The following is a 17,771-nucleotide window of genomic DNA, read 5'->3' as shown; positions in this document are numbered from 1 at the left end:
CAGTTCCTTAGCAGTCACGCGGGGATTTTTCTCCACATTACGCTTCAGGTAGCGCACAGCAGTCGCGGTCAGGATCTTCTTTCTGCCACGACCAGGTAACGTTTCCACTGTGCCCTTTAACTTGAACTTGCGAATGATACTTCCGATAGTGTCTCTTGGAATATTTAACAACTTCGCAATCTTTTTATATCCATTGCCATTCTTGTGAAGAGCAATAACCTCTTCTCTTGTCTTCTGGGACCATTCTCTTGCCTTCACCATGCTTGGAAACACACCAGTAGATGTCTAGAAGGAGCTGAGTATCACAGTCCTTTTAAATCTGCCTAATTGGTGCTTATCATGCTTGATTGCTGCTCGTTGACATCCACAGATGTTTTCAATACCTGATGGAAAACACTGGAATGAACCTCTGTTCTTAGGAGTGGTAGTCGTAAAGGGGTTGAATAATTGTGTCAATGAAGAAATCACAAAAAGGCCATTTAATACTTTATGACAAAAAAAATTGATGCTATCTTAGTTGCATTTAGTTCTTTAACAAGTCCTTGTAAGATTTCATTATGAACACAATTACAAATGTGCACTGAATTCCATAAAACCCTTCGCAGCATTGGGGGTTGAATAAATTTGATCACAACTGTATAGTATATTTGAAGGAGTACTGGTCAGGATTTTATTATACTGTGCAAACTAGAAGCTGGCAAGAGCCTTCATAGAGTTCTGTACAGTGTATTATGGTCAGGACCCAGGTGGTGCAGAAAATGCATGCCCATTAAACAGGCCTAGTGTGCTAATTCAATAGTACAAACAGGATTTTTATGCTTTACCATGTTTTAGATTCACAGAGAAGGATGTTTATCATTGCTAAAAGTGGTTTAGATAATCTGCAGTGTTACTGTTGTGTGCTTTAATTAATACTGTTGTCTGTCTCTCCCTCCCCTCTTCTCTCTCTCTCTCTCTACAAGATGTGAAACTACACAACTCAGCAACACACAGTAAAGGATTCTAAAGACTCTTAACATATGTTTTATGGACATTTATGGTTAAAATTGTTAATGAGTTGTCGTTTTCAATAAAACATTTTTATTAGGATTTATCAAGCATTTGTCGTCATTTAAATGTAAGTATTATTATAAACAGCTCATCTCTGATTGAAATTACTTATGATAATACAGTCTTTAGTGCTGTGCTCTTATACAACAGTTTTGCAAAGTAAGAAAAGCAACTGAATATTGCATTAGGTATGTACAGCAGAGACCTCACCTGAAGCCCTCCATGACTCCATAGGGACCCACATTGGATGACACAAGTTAGCATTATAGTAATTGTGCTCCAAATGTGTGATGCAAGCTGACATTCTAGTGAGTGATGGGCTGATATTTGGGCCCCCTTTGCATAACCCATATGGGGCCTATAAAGATTTGCCCATGGGCCCCTAATGGGGCTGAAGCGGGTGTCTGCAGTTAACCATAAGGGCCCTACTTGTTGCCCACACTGGCCCCATCATTATCCCACACAAACAAGGGGCCCATGTAGGGCCAGCGAATCATTGCTCATACGGGGCCCACCTGAGGCCCACATTGACCCCAATATTGGCCCACATGGGCTAACACACATGGGGCCCATGTAGGGCCAGTGAATCAATGCTCATACGGGGCCCACCTGAGGCCCACATTGACCCCAATATTGGCCCACATGGGCTAACACACATGGGGCCCATGTGGAGCCGATGGACAAATCTTTGTGGGCCCCAGCTGGGTTGCCCAAAAAGGGCCCATGTGCCAGCCCATTTCAAACCCATGTGGGGCCCGCATGGACATGTTGACTGGGCAGGTCCCAACAAGGCAGCGACGTCAGCAAGGAGGTGGTGGAGTCATATTTTGGGCCGGAATGATGTAGAGAGCTGGTAGGCTCCTTTAGAGTCCCTGAAGGTGTGAAAATGACCTCGGCAAAGTATATAGTTTCTGACTGACCACTTTTTTCCATGGTACAAAAAGAAGAACCATGCCATTCGGAGCAAAATCATCTTCATGCGTAACAATACACCATCTCATGCTGCAAAGAATACCTCTGTGTCATTGGCTGTTATGGGCATAAAAGGAGAGAAACTCATGAGGTGTGACCACCATCTTCCCCTTTTGCAAAATCGGGGAAAATATCATTTGCATAATAATTTGGAAGGCGGTGCGAAGTACATCGTCCTGGTGTGCTGATCTGTACTCTAACATTTGACCAGTTTCTTTGAATGGATTAAAGTCAATGTAGGCCATTGGAGATATAGCCAGGGGAATAATGCAATCACAATACAGTGTAATTCATACTGTATAAATGCAAAGTGGTATTTATTTTAAGTGTATTAGTTGCTACCAAGTAATGTTTCGATTGTTATATGTTCAAGACATTCAACCGTGATGTGAGTGTAACAAACTAAAGACAAAAAACACTAAAAGGTCTGTTTGTGTAGTATTGCTTTTAATCTGTCTCTAGAGCATTTACAGACTTTCAGAAGAGTTAAAAACACCACCATGGTTTCCATGGAGTCCCAGTTAAAACATTTATGAACCTTTCACATCAGCTTTACTCACATTAAAAATGTATTAAACTATTGAAACACATTGAAATTTCAGGCCTAATATTTTTACAGGAATCCAAAACAAACAGTAACTTGTATATTCACTTTGCAAGCAAGTGTAGTCCATGCTTTCTGTAGGTCATGGAATAGAGGTGATGCTGAGATTTTAAGGAGGGTGTCATGTCTAGCCCCACCTCCCTGTCCATCATGTATCGCTTTTTAGTCTGTTCAGTCAAACCCCGTGTTACTTCCCCTTTAGCTGTGTCTCATTTGTAATTTTGTTATGGTATTTATTCGTTGGTGTTCAGTCTTTGTGGGTTATTGTAAGGTGATGGTGCATATTATAGTGAAACTTATAGTGAAAGTAAAAATTATGGTGATCGTTTGTGGTCTTGTGCAGTCTGTTGTGTTTTAGAAGTCAGATTCGGGTTAATCTTTCTATATTTCTATTTTGTTCATGGCTTCTCGTGTCTGTAGATGTCCGTTTGTGTAGTTTGTTATCCAAGTTTTAGTGTTGTGTTATATGTCAGGTTGCTGGTCAAGTCTGTTGTCTTTATGTCTAATGATTAGTTAGTCATATCTGTGTTAGCGTGTTAGTTCCATTAGTTATCATGCCTCGTTGTGCTTGTGCTGTTCATGTGTCTACTGTCAATTTGTGTGCAACCCCGTAGGTTCAAAGTAAAACACGTTTGTTAAAAAACTAATGCCCTCAGGAGACTGTGTCTGCTCCCTGATTGCGCAACACCCACCACGTCTCAGAATAATCCACCATTAAAGGACAGTGAGAGAGCCTTACGAGCTGAGGCATTATCAGGAACAGGATTACGGTTATCTTCCAATGTGTATCTTGTCTGAGGACTTGATTAAACAGATTAAGGATGGTGAACTGTTTGAGCTACCCTCCTCGATTTGTCTCTCCCATGAGCATCTGACTTCCCCACACTGAGCAGTGTTATGGCTTCACTCCTGTGTGAATGCGCTGGTGCCGTTGAAGACTACTCCGTTGAGAAAAACTCTTCCCACACTCTGAGCAGTGATATGGCTTCTCTCCGGTGTGAATGCGCTGGTGCAGTTGAAGACTACTTAGTTGAGAAAAACTCTTCCCACACTCTGAGCAGTGATATGGCTTCTCTCCTGTGTGAATGCGCTGGTGTTTTTTGAGACTACTCTGTAGAGAAAAACTCTTCCCACACTCTGAGCAGTGATGAGGCTTCTCTCCTGTGTGAATGCGCTGGTGCAGTTGAAGACTTCTCTGTGTAGTAAAACTCTTCCCACACTCTGAGCAGTGATATGGCTTCTGTCCTGTGTGAATGTGCTGGTGTACATTGAGCTGACTCTGCCTAGTAAAACTCTTCCCACACTCTGAGCAGTGATATGGCATCTCTCCTTTGTGAATGCGCTGGTGCAGTTGAAGATTACTCTGTCTAATAAAACTCTTCCCACACTCTGAGCAGTAATATGGCTTCTCTCCTGTGTGAATGTGCTGGTGTATTTTGAGACTACTCTGATGAGAAAAACTCTTCTCACACTCTGAGCAGTGATATGGCTTCTCTCCTGTGTGAATGTGCTGGTGTACATTGAGCTGACTCTGTCTAGTAAAACTCTTCCCACACTCTGAGCAGTAATATGGCTTCTCTCCTGTGTGAATGCGCTGGTGCAGTTGAAGATTACTCTGTCTAATAAAACTCTTCCCACACTCTGAGCAGTGATATGGCTTCACTCCTGTGTGAATGCGCTGGTGCAGTTGAAGATTACTCTGTCTAGAAAAACTCTTCCCACACTCAGAGCAGTGATATGGCTTCTCTCCTGTGTGAATGTGCTGGTGCAGTTGAAGCTTACTCTGTCTAGTGAAACTCTTCCCACACTCTGAGCAGTGATATGGCTTCTCTCCTGTGTGAATGCGCTGGTGATCACTGAAAGAACTCTGATGAGTAAAACTCTTCCCACACTCTGAGCAGTGATATGGCTTCTCTCCTGTGTGAATTCGCTGGTGCCGTTGAAGATTCCTCTGTAGAGTAAAACTCTTCCCACACTCAGAGCATTGATATCGATTCTCTCCTGTGTGAATGCGCTGGTGATCGTTGAGAGAACTCTGATGAGTAAAACTCTTCCCACACTCTGAGCAGTGATATGGCGTCTCTCCTGTGTGAATGCGCTGGTGCCGTTGAAGATTCCTCTGTAGAGTAAAACTCTTCCCACACTCTGAGCAATGATATGGCTTCTCTCCTGTGTGAATGCGCTGGTGTTTTTTGAGACTACTCTGTTGATTAAAACTCTTCCCACACTCCGAGCAGTGATAAGGCTTCTCTCCTGTGTGAATGCGGTGGTGCAGTTGAAGACTACTCCGTTGAGAAAAACTCTTCTCACACTCTGAGCAGTGATATGGCTTCTCTCCTGTGTGAATGTGCTGGTGCATTAGAAGATTACTCTGTTGAGTAAAACTTTTCCCACACTCCGAGCAGTGATATGGCTTCTCTCCTGTGTGAATGCGCTGGTGTTTTTTGAGAGTACTCTGTTGATTAAAACTCTTCCCACACTCTGAGCAGTGATATGGCTTCTCTCCTGTGTGAATGCGCTGGTGCAGTTGAAGATTACTCCATTGAGTAAAACTCTTCCCACACTCTGAGCAGTGATATGGCTTCTCTCCTGTGTGAATGCGCTGGTGCAGTTGAAGGTGACTCTGTCTAGTAAAACTCTTCCCACACTCTGAGCAGTGATATGGCTTCTCTCCTGTGTGAATGCGCTGGTGCCGATGAAGACTACTCTGTTGAGTAAAACTCTTCCCACACTCTGAGCAGTGATATGGCTTATTTCCTGTGTGAATGCGCTGGTGTTTCTGGAGATTACTGTGTTTTGTAAAACTCTTTCCACACTCTAAGCAGTTGTAGCTTTTCTCCTTTTCCATGTTTACTGATTTCACCAGTCTGATATACTCCTCACAGATTAATGTGTTTATGTAGGTAAAGTTTACAGGTTTCGGAAAGTGAACAGCATTAATTCCTAGAGGAAAAAGACATTGCAAATTCATTGTGAGATGAAGATGGAAATGATGACAAAACCGTTTGGGCTTTGCATAATGCTAAAGACATTCATTCTAAAGCATGGGTTAAAGCAAGACATTTTCATTTAACTGAACATTTTCCCTGGCAAAAGACAATGCCAGCAATTACTGGCAATGTGGTGTAGTTGGGACATAGCCTCTTTTGCCTAATTTCATACAATTAACACATTTATAAAGCATATTAATCTAAACAGCTTGTGTAAGGAGAGAAGAGAGAATCTATGAAACGACAAAATGCAACAACTGAGCAATAAATGTACATAAATGTTTATATAATGGAGTTATCTAGGGGTCCTCCTCCAGAAAATTATTTAAAGATCAAGTCAAATTTGGTGAATCCTGGTGAGTTAAAAAAATGTATGAAGCTCTCTTGTTTTTATCAGACTCACTATAGCAAAAAAATAAGCAGTTAGATTACCTACCAGTTAGATTAAGTAGGTACGTTACAAAAAATTTGAAGTCCAAAAATGGCAATTTAAATCACACCACTGGATAGAACAGAACAACACCATCCATGTTAAAATTGGTTATAAAAAAAAGGCATTTAAAATGTCTTAAAGCTAAATGAAGAAAAGTCTGTGATCTGTGGAGAGATTCTTCAATATAAATAACCATAACTTCTATATTACACTACAAATTTAAAATGTAGTCAGTTTATAGCATGGCCATGGCATCATAATATTTAAAATGAATGATTGAATGAATATTTAATGATTAATCTTTACTAGGCCTGTCACGCTAACAAAATTTTCAGAACGATATATTGTCCCAGAAATTATCGCGATAAACGGTAATATTATATTTATACTTGACGCGTCGCGGCGCGAGGGTCCGCGCGGCGAAAATGATGTAATCGCAGTGGCTGCGCCCGTGCCGAGGGCATCGTGCGCTGTCGATTCGCGAGGCCGTGCACCTCCAGAGTTGCCAGGTTCGTGGTTTTCACGCCAAATTGGGTTTGTTTGAAAATCCTGCCGCGGGTAAAAATTCTGGGGTCGCGGGGTGCGGTTTTTTGGGCTACTTTTGAGTAGTGAGTAGTTACTACTTTTAAGTCAACACTAAGAATCAATCGCGATATAATTAATTTGTCTCTATTTTACACTGATGGATTGCGCGGGAAGACAGGAGAAGAGAGGAGAAGACAGCCTGAAGAACGCCATTTTTTATACGGCACAGCTGGTAAGTTCAAGTTAATATTACTTAAAACTCACATCTAGCTGGCAAAATATGATAACACAGCACAAACATCTTCATAGTCACTGTGTGTCGACGTTGTGAAAAGGCGTTCTTTTCTTGAGCCAACATTACATTTTTCAAGTTTCAAGTTCATTTTTAAAACGAGGCTAAGTGTTTAACGTTAGCTTAATGTATTCCCTGTCGGCCTGCTAGTGCTAAATGTGTGAGGTGGTTCTTCGGTTAAATCTTACTTTATTTGCTCCGTAATAATGGAAATAGTTGACCAACCAGGTTAGTGCTCTCGTTTATAGATACGTTTACAACGACATTTGGCATTCAGTTATAGAAGGTGCACGACTGCATGTGTTTTTTTTAACGCCGTGTGGGTCATAGTTAAAACTTGCTCCTTCGTTTTTACCAGACTTTATTTGGTCGTTAATAAATAAGCTTGCAGCACCTGAACAAACTAAAACATCGTGCTCCTCTTTGCGTTTTTATTTTATTTTGTAGTGCTGTGGCCATTTTATTCCTGGTAGTAGCTACTTGTTAACGTGCTGTTCAGTGGAGAAGTGTTATGTATTGAGAACTACTAGTTATACATGCTGCAGGTATGAGGCTAACTACTGGATATTTCCATGTTCAGCACCGTGGCCTCTAAATGCTGTTATAAGCTAACACGCAAGTACGGGTTGCATTTAAGTAAATCTGTGTTAGGAGGACCAAATAGATAACTTAGCAAAGATGTATCACTGAACATTTTGATACATACAAGTGATATATTTTACACTCATTCATATTTTCTAATGTAACCTCAAATGGTCAGAATATTTAACTGATAAATCTTCACTGACCCTGCAGGCCTTTGAAAAAAAATACTATTGAACTTGGAATTAAAGTTTGGTTGGCAGATAAAAGCAGTACAAGTCCATCACACGTACACTGCAGTAGTTTATGCCAGCTTGTTCAGAAAAGGCCAAAATATAATTGTTAACATTTGATTTAATTGGGATAATGATGGTTTAAAGTAAGACCAGGTATAATTTAGAATTGCATCTTATTTTAAATGTGAAACATGGAGCCTATCAAACATATACTTTGATATAAAGCATGGGGCTATGTTATTTTTCATTTTAGATACGTCATTGGAATTAATCCAACCATCGGCAAGAAAGGTGGGAAGGTCTTGGCGAAAAAGAACAACACGGTCAACCCACACGTGTGTACTCTTCTCAAATACTTAATGGACTTTGAATGGCTGTCTGTGTGAGTATGGCATGAAAAGTTCTAAAGAATGAACCAAGGAACTTTATGGATATATTCCAGTTGTTCATATATTGCTCAAAATTGTATTCAGAAATGTTATTGGTTAAGTTGTTTTGCTAAATGATATTTCATACAATGTTTGTAGTTCTTATTTTGGTACATGTTTATGAAAATGTTGTTTTTAAAGGTATTTTTAAAGGCCATTTCAGAATTAAATCATTTGTTGTAAACACATTAATTTCTTCAGTGTTGGTGATAAATATGAGAGGTCACATATATAGATATAGTAGAAATAGTATATAAGATATAGTAGAAAGTTAAATAATTATTTTTTATAAGTCTCCAGATTGTCATGTTGACACAATGCCCTGTATGCACCTGTACTCCTTGAATGAATTTTAAACATGTTTTTTTAGTCTAACCTTATATCAACATTATTCATAAATGTTTTACATTTTAAGTGTGGCTGTCTTTTGTGAAGAAATTCTAATGCAGTTCAATTTAATGTATTGATGAATATGCATATGGCTAGGATATGATTAGCATTAACGTCTAGAATTGAAAAAATTCAAATTTTTCAGGGTAAATCTACTGCAACCCTTGATGCCAGTATATTAAAGAAAATTGCTTTAAACCGAAAGTTAACAGTAGTTACTGTAAATGTTAAATTAATTAAATTACTGTAAATATAATTTAAAAACAGGAAAAAACTATAATCTGAGTTACACTAACATACTGTAATTCCTTTTACAGTAACAACTCTTTACAGTAGATTACTGGCAACTTTTTTGACAGCTAATTACTGTAAATTCTACAGTATGGATTACAAGAGGTTACTGTAAAAAAACACAGGAAATGCTTGTAATTTAAATACAGGGAAAAACTGTAATCTGAGTTACAGCAACATACTGTAATTCCTTTTACAGTAATTAACAACACTTTTTACAGTAGATTACTGGCAACTTTTTTGCCAGTTAATTACTGTAAATTCTACAGTAAATGTTTTACAGTGTATATATTTTTATATATATATACTCCAAATAATTAGCTTTTTATCACATTTAATGGATGTTTATTTTCAAAACGCCCAATCTTAACGTCTTCACGTTCTCTCATGTTTCGTGTTAACGTAATACAAGAGAACTGTTCAGTCAGACAGATATTTGTTGTGAAACGAACAAATTCCAGCACTTTTCAAACCTGAAACACAAAAGCAACATTAAAGTTCGTCAGGTAAATGTTCATTCCCGTTTTTGAGGGGTGTTTCTTATACTACCACATATCGTTTCGAACAACACTGCAAAGAAAAGCAAGTATAAATGCTTCCACCGTTCGCGGAGGTAGGCGGAGTCGCACGCTACGGTCACTATAATAAACAACCATTAAATAATGTGATAAAAAGCTAATTCTTTCAAATCATTTAGAGTCCTATTAGCCTCGAATACGTTCGCAAGTTAACACATCTCCACCTGCGTGTGTGTGGAGGCACTGTTATTGTTGCATACGCTCTCCGTGTACTGCATTTCCTAACCGGTAGGTGTTGCTCTCTGATCACAGATTCGTCTTCCCTTAAGGGGGAGGGGGGTGCAAGAGAGCAGCACTGCGTGCCTTTCTGAAATCTCACGTAGTTGCGGTTTATTCTCATGTAAACAAATGTGCGCGGAAACCCAATGGCCAATTATCGACACCGGCAAAAATGATCGCAGTAAAAAAATTATCATACGATAAGTCGATAATGTAATTATCGCGACAGGCCTAATCTTTACATTAATTAATAAATAAGTCAGGTAGTCATTATGGTGAAAAAAAAAAAACTTCATTTCTATTAATATTCTACAGAAAACGCTGTAACCTAAAGATTCTGTTAACAAAATAAGACACAATATATTAAAAACAGGTACAAATAATTCATTAATTATTTATATGTTAATTAATATTAAAATTATCGAATACAAGACAACTCAAAGAAATCATGCAAATAAAGTTTAAAAGAATTACAAGTATTATGATTATAGTTAATTTTAATATATAAAATATTTAATGAATATTTTGTGTTGGTTTATTAGGACGTAAATTGTTCATGTATTACGCCTTACGCCTTATGTTACGGGCGGCCATGATGAACCAGATCGCCTGACCCCCTGTAGCGGCTCAGAAAAAACACTTTTATTTCTGATAAAAATTGAACTTCATCAGAATAAAGATAAAATACTGAATTTAAGAGCCAAGTCCAAACAAGGCTTTATACCGTAAATGGGAAATGTGTTGTAACCATGAAAAATTGTAACTCGGGAACATCGTAACCCGGTAACCACCTATATGATGTTTATGTTGATTGATAGGAGAAATGTCTTCGGCATGACCAAACAAGTTGAAAACATAAACTGACCAAAACAAACTGGACTTAAGGCAGGAGGGAGGTAACTTTTTTACGCAATGTCTGAAAATCAGAAGGCGGGATGACCCGCAATCAAATGACACAGCCGTCATCCATCCAGCGCTGATGAGCGCTAGTGAGAGGATCATATTTCGGACTCAAAACAGATAGCAAGCGCGGGCGTGTGGTTTATTATTATGATTTGATGGATTTTTCCCTCAAAAAATTCAAATGACGGAAATCCATCGTGGTGACAGAGAACCCATGTTCTAAAGACATTCATGCTAAAGACCATCAGGAGACAGTGCTAGTAGGCCTGTCGCGATAATTACATTATCGCCTTATTGTACGATTTTTATCCGCGACCATTTTTGCTGATGTCGATAATTGGCCATTGGGTTTCTGCGCAGATTTGTTTACATGAGAATAAACCGCAACTACGTTAGATTTCAGAAAGGCATGCAGTGCTGCTCTCTCGCACCCACCTCCCAGCTTAAGAAAAGGTTTGAGCTTGGCTAAGAGTCTTAATTGAAAAAAGCTGGCTCTAACAACAGAGTTGAACTGTTTGTCTAATTTTTAAGTGTTGGTCCATCACACCTAAATTTTTTACTGCAGGTCTAGTGTACCAGGGTATATACAGAGATTTTTAAGTTGAATTTAATACCCTTTTAGTACCTACAAAATATTTTTTAATACCAGCATGACTGAAAGCGGCGACTGAAGTGGCATCTCAGTTGTTGCTAACCACTGGCCTAAACCAGTCTTTAAACAGGCATTAAAATGGGTCAGGGTGTCCGCGGGGTTGTAAAAAGTATTAAACGGTAGTAAATTCAGTTGGCCAAAATTAAGGCCATTAAAAAGTATTAAGCTTCATCTGACGAGGTATTAAATTTTCGAACGCTCACCCAACTGCCTAGACGTTTCTGAATTTGTGTTAAGTGCAGGCCTTTCTCCTAAAATTCATTAGATTTATTTACATGTTGCTAGCACGTGACGTGACCTGATGTTTGTCCGCGCGCGCCAGTCACCTAAATACCGGCTGGTTTGCCGCCAAACCTGTTAGCAAAACTCTATGGGATTACCTCTGAAGGCAAAGCATGAATGATCTCTGCAGCTTCTGCACTGTTACTGTATCTTTGTACCAGTACTCTCCTAATAAGGTGATACATAATATTTAAAATAATATAACAACAGGTTTGATGATGATTATTATTATTACTTAAACCATTTCCACTATTTTTTTTAAACTCAGGAGTGTTGTGTCCTGTGGTTTTATTTTTTTCTTTGGTGGCATGCTGAAATGAAATGACAAAAAAATGTATGTTAAGGTTTCCTGACTAGACAAACTAACATTAATGTTAAGACAGTAAGGCTGTGTCCCAAACAGCACACTCTGGAACATTACATACTGCACTACTGAAAGCACTTCAAACCATTGTGTCCTTTTATTTATTCGTTTGTTTATTTGTTTTAATTATTATATTTTATTTTTTACACATTCAGTGTAGTAGCAGTCCGCAGTTTGGGACGTGTCCAGAGAGTAATGTAACTTTACATTTCAGAGAGCTTTCTGACAAGCGTTAATATAAACGTTAGCTAACCCAAACCCTCCTAGTCTGTTACCATAAAAGCACATTATAATAAAGCTGTTTTATTGTCATATATATGGTCATATGGTTGGCTATTCATTGCTTTTATTACTTACCTCGCGTTTAACGCGGGCGCAAACTACCCGCCGCTCCAGCGAGGTGAGAGCTCGGGTCAGTGACGCTATGAGTGCGGGATACTTCTGAACAGGCATCTCAACACAAGCCCGCTTAGATCCGAGAACCTTTTAGAAAAAAAGGTTTTTAAACAGTTTCCGCTTTTTCTGTGGTTTAATTATTGGGTGGGACAAATCTACCTGTTTCTGATATTGGGTGGCCAACTGTGCCATTGAAATAGCCGATTTTGGAAGTGCTCTGTTTGCTTATTAAGTCAATATGATAATTCAAATATATATATATATAGATGTAAATCTCCTGAACCCCCGCACCACAAAAAAACTCCTCGGATCTAAACGATTCGCTTAGGTCACCCTTTTCAATTTCAAAATGGCGAATTTCTCCAAAAGGTGAGATTTTCATGCCTGTTTAAATCCCATAGAGTTTTGCTAACAGGTTTGGCGGCAAACCAGCCGGTATTTAGGTGACTGGCGCGCGCGGACAAACATCAGGTCACGTCACGTGCTAGCAACATGTAAATAAATCTAATGAATTTTAGGAGAAAGGCCTGCACTTAACACAAATTCAGAAACGTCTAGGCAGTTGGGTGAGCGTTCGAAAATTTAATACCTCGTCAGATGAAGCTTAATACTTTTTAATGGCCTTAATTTTGGCCAACTGAATTTACTACCGTTTAATACTTTTTACAACCCCGCGGACACCCTGTGTACCTACCTAAGTAACCTAAATCAGCTGAGGAGGGACAGGAAGTCTGATTTTGCCCCAGGATCAGGACTTCAGTCTTGTTACTGTTAAAATTAAGAAAATTAGATGCCATCCAAACCTTAAGGTCATCTAGACAATCAAATAGTTGTTTGACAGAGTTGGACTCCTTACGTTTTAAGGGTAAGTATATTTGGATGTCATCCGCATAGCAATGGAATGGAACACCATGTTTCCTAAAAATCAGACCCAAGGGGAGCAGGTACAAGGAAAATAAAACAGGTCCCAATATAGACCCCTGGGGGACTCCACACCATAGAGGTGCTGAGGAGGAGACATAATCCCCAAGACTGACAGAGAAAGTCCTGCCTGACAAGTAGGACTTGAACCATTCCAGGGCGCTCCCCTTCACACCTGCCCAATGCTCTAGTCGAGAAATAAGAATATTGTGATCGATTGTATCGAAAGCCGCTGTGAGGTCTAATAGCACAAGAAGGACCATGTTACCCGCATCAGCAGCTAATAAAATATCATTAAAAACTCTTAAAAGTGCAGTCTCAGTGCTATATAAAAGTTTTAAAACCAGATTGGAACACTTCAAGAATTCCACTAGTGTCCAGGAATTACTGCAGTTGTTTCAGGACAACTTTCTCCAAGACTTTAGAGAGAAATGGAAGTTTGAAGATAGGGCGGAAATTAGACAAGACTAGTGGGTCCAAGTTGGGCTTTTTAATCTGTGGATGAATGTTTAAAACTAGCAGGAACAACTGCCGAGTTAAGGCTGCTGTTTGAAATAGCTAAAATGCTAGGACCTACTGCTTCAAAGGCCTCTATAATAACCTTTGTGGGGATTACATCCGTGGGGCACTTTGTAAGTTTTAAATGGCAAATAATTTCTTTTAAGTATGACAGAGAGACCAGCTCAAACTGGTTTATAAAGTAGCAGAGCAGGTAACAGAGAAAGAAATGTCACGTGAGGGAGGAGTAATAGAACATGTAATACCAGCAACCTTCTCAACAAAGAATTTTAGAAAGCTCTCACAGCTTTCTGATGACAAAGCGACAGATGAAGCCCTGGGGACACTTAAAGCAGCATTAATGGCATTAAAAAGGACCCGAGGGTTGTGAACATTATTTAAAACAATGACTGAGAAGAATTTGTGTTTCTCCGTCTTAACAACTTTCTGATAGTTTGCCCAGCTGTCCCTTAATATATATCCTTCTTCCATTTACGCTCAGCCTTCCTACAAACACATCTAGCAGCCGCTCACGACGTGTCAAGTATAAACCAGGCTTAACTCGCTATATAGCCGTTAAATACGGTTGAAAAGAAAACATTTATAAACATACTGCAAAGATTTGACAATCAGTTTGAACTGCCAAAGAAAACCTATATCTCCCATTCCAACCTTATATAATAAAGTGAAAGATGGCATTCTGAAGGAGATTAAAGACATCTCATTTTACTCTGCCACTAAAGATATGTGGTCAAGCTCAAATATGACCCCATACATGAGCTTTACAATACATTACATTACTGCAAACTGGTGTAATTGTATTATTATGCTACTATATTATTATTGTGGCACATTGTCTTAAAGCTCCTTTGGGGAGCCCAGAAGCAAGAAAAACATTCTATAATGGCACTTTAAAATGACAATATTATCGTTTTTTTCTGGGACAATATATCGTTCTAAAAATGCTGTTATCATGACAGGCCAAAGTGCTAGGCTTCATTACTTCACTAAAATTAAAACACTTGTCTATGTTGTGATTACGTGTCTCTCTCCATTTGGTTCAGTGTCACTCTATGTGCCAGTCTATAGGCACTTTTATTTTGTAGGCTCATCAACTTTATTTTCAAAGTTGTTCTTTTCCTTCCTTTCTCTCTCATGATGTTGCAGAGCTGCTTTGGTCTGTTGAAGCTCCTTATGAGTTCCAGCAGTGTGATTTGATCTTTTAAATTATTGTGCATCAGAGAATTAATCTATGGGCAGCACCAACATATCACAGATAATTCACCTGTGCACACATATTACTCAATGTGCCACGTTTCCAGGTAGATTGAAGGTAAAAATGATACTGGCCTCTTTAGAAAGCGCTCCTCAAAAGTGTGCAAAAACTCACATGATCCACAAAGGACAGTTTTGTACATACGTATTTGTACGTGTAGTGTGATGTATTAGAAAGTTGCTGTGCATTTGCTTAAAAGTCACATGAATTTACAACTATCCCATTCTGTATTTTAAAGTCGTGGTTTTCATTTGATAATCACGTTGTGTTTGTATGCAACTAAAGCGTTTTGAATTTGTAAGTTGCGTTTTTCATTTGAAAATCATGTTATGTTTGCTGGCAAATAGTATATTTGCGGAATATGTTCGGTTTGTTTACAATGTTTTGGCAGCATTATAACTCCATAGCTGCCATCTATTAACTCCATACCTGTTCTGTGTTAATAGATACTGTGTTAATGCTTAAACTTAAACTTTTGCTTAATTATATGGATTATACTGAGAAATTTATCAGTCGCATGTTCAAAATATAACTCACCTCTTCAGAAGATATCAAATGTCTCACTGTTAAGACAACTTCTTCAACATTTCTGTTGGACTGAAAATGATTAGAATAAAATAATGTTAAAATTCCACACTTCACAATTATTAAAATGGACAGAGTAAAATATGCACATAAAAACAGGTAAAGAAAAACATGCACACATGGTGTAAATCTTAACACATCTACTTTATTCGAACTGTTCCTCAACATAGATCTCTGTGCCATTTCTTAATTTTATAAATGCCATGTCATTTTTACAGCGTATCTGTAAAAGTTGTAAAAAGTGTTTGAGATCTACAGTATAGGCGAGATCTGCTGCCATCTTCTGGTGAAATATAAAATAGCTTTTTTGTACAAGGCCATTTTATACTGTGCTGGCAGGCCTCATATTGTCCACCAGTCCGAACTTTGGACATGCCTGCACTAAAGCTTAGTTTCCTATAAACACCAACATAACACTTTAGTAAAATGTATATTCGATCTCATATTGGCTGTCACTGATAAATAACAATGTATAAACAACTGGAGAAGATGACAGATGGGTTGAAAACTCAAATGCCAATCTCACAGATCACTACGACCATTACCAAGACTACATGCATTCAGGGTGACAACATTAACATGCAAGCTTCAAATAATACATGTTATTCCCGTTAATTATTTTGTTTGCTCTGAAACATATATAAATGCTGATAATACTGATTTGAAAAATACAATGGATCTTGCAGTGTGTCTATTTACAAGACTAGATTCCTTTAGAGATCATTTTCTATCATGCGATGGATATTTACAAAAAGAGAAACCGATTAATAATGGGAAAATAATCAGAAATCAAGGGCGTAAATTACATTTCAATGCGGGGACGGGGAGACAATACACAGTAAGTTATTTTCAAAAGGGGTTCTTGAGGGAGCGTCAAAGCTGCTCCCAAATGTTTTTATTGTGCTTACGAAAAGTACACCCATATATATCTATCTATGTGATTTCACGTAAACGTACAAATACTTTATAGGGGTGGGAATCTCCAAGCACTCTATGATTCAACTACGATTCAGAGGTCTGCGATTCAATTATAAAACGATTATCGATGCATCTTGGTAGTAGCAATCCATGATGAATTCACTTCAATTTTATTTCCATTGTAAACTCCCATTTTATTTTATATTTGATCAAATGAAAGCAATATGACAAGTACAAGGCCACACATTCCAGAGAACTGAACAAAGAAATACAAACTGAAAAAGTGCACCTGTAGCAGCTTGTTTGCAGTAAATTAACAGATTTCAGCAAATGCCAACTCTTAACCAACATTATGTGCAAACAACAAACAAATATGCGGTACCAAAACCACAGCTTCCACACAAGAGTAGAATTATGTGCTAGCAGCTTACTTAAAACAATATCCTGGGAATAGAACTTCTCAGACAAAATCACAAACAACTTTTCATACACACATTCAGAATATTTTGAATAGCTAATAAACGGTCTTCCTTATATAAAAATAAAGATTCCAAGACTTCAGACTAAATATTGAAAAATAAAATTTCTTAGACGGGACGCTGTATCTCGGCTCCAATGTGTGCAGCAGGGCACGAAAGCCCTGGTTCTCAACGATTGAATACGGACGCAAATCCTTCGCTATGAAAGTTGAGATAGAGTTAAGCATAAAGCAAATTTTAATGTTGCTTTTTGTTTCAGGTTTGAAAAGTGCTGGAAATTAGGCTAAATTACTTGAAAATGCTTGAAATTGTAACTACTTGGTTTCACAACAAATAGATATCTGACTGAACAGTTCTCTTGTATTATGTTGTAATTCCAGGATGAAACATGAGAGAACGTGAAGACATTAAGATTGGTGTTTTGAAAATAAACAACCATTAAATAATGTGATAAAAAACGAATTATTTCGAATCATTTCGAGTACATGTATAACATTTTAACTTAATTAAGTTTAAAGTCCTGGGAAATATTGAAATGGACCTTGAAAGTGATGTACAAGTGCTTGAACCCTGCAAACATGACTTTGTTAATTGTGCTGAGGTGCGGCGGGCGCGAAGTTACAAAATTCGAGAGATGCACGACCTCGCAAATCGACAGCGCGCGAGATCCTCGCGCACGAGCGGAGCCACCGCGATTACATCATTTCCGCCGCCCGGACTCTCGCGCCGCGTTAAGTGTAATCCAGCCTTTGATAACTTAGTGCCGGCTGGATTTGCCCATATATTCATAAATATGGAGGGGGAATTACAAGAGTTAAGCAGCATATTTCTGTGCTCTATGCAAGAGAGAAAAACTGGATGTTCCAAAGAATGTGTTTTAAGTTGAAAACAGGTCGTCAGCATCTGC

The 17,771-nt window shown here is 38.5% G+C and overlaps 1 protein-coding gene across 2 annotated transcripts in view; it reads right to left on the bottom strand.

Annotated features, from left to right (window-relative positions):
- Positions 1–2,417: 2,417 nt before the first annotated feature.
- Positions 2,418–17,771, bottom strand: part of LOC143510070 (uncharacterized) — a 39,954-nt gene continuing 24,600 nt past the window's right edge. For both annotated transcript variants that reach the window (XM_076999076.1, XM_076999077.1), the window contains exons 2-3: positions 15,420–15,479; positions 2,418–5,569 (exon numbers count right to left, since the gene is read on the bottom strand). In XM_076999076.1, the coding sequence (XP_076855191.1) occupies positions 3,522–5,474 (1,953 nt within the window). In that variant the 5' untranslated portion in view covers positions 5,475–5,569; positions 15,420–15,479 and the 3' untranslated portion in view covers positions 2,418–3,521. The remainder of the gene's footprint in view (positions 5,570–15,419; positions 15,480–17,771) is intronic.

This window comes from Brachyhypopomus gauderio, chromosome 3 (genome assembly GCF_052324685.1).
Source record: "Brachyhypopomus gauderio isolate BG-103 chromosome 3, BGAUD_0.2, whole genome shotgun sequence".
Taxonomy (NCBI): Eukaryota; Metazoa; Chordata; class Actinopteri; order Gymnotiformes; family Hypopomidae; genus Brachyhypopomus; species Brachyhypopomus gauderio.
This window is presented reverse-complemented; position numbering and strand designations above follow the sequence as displayed.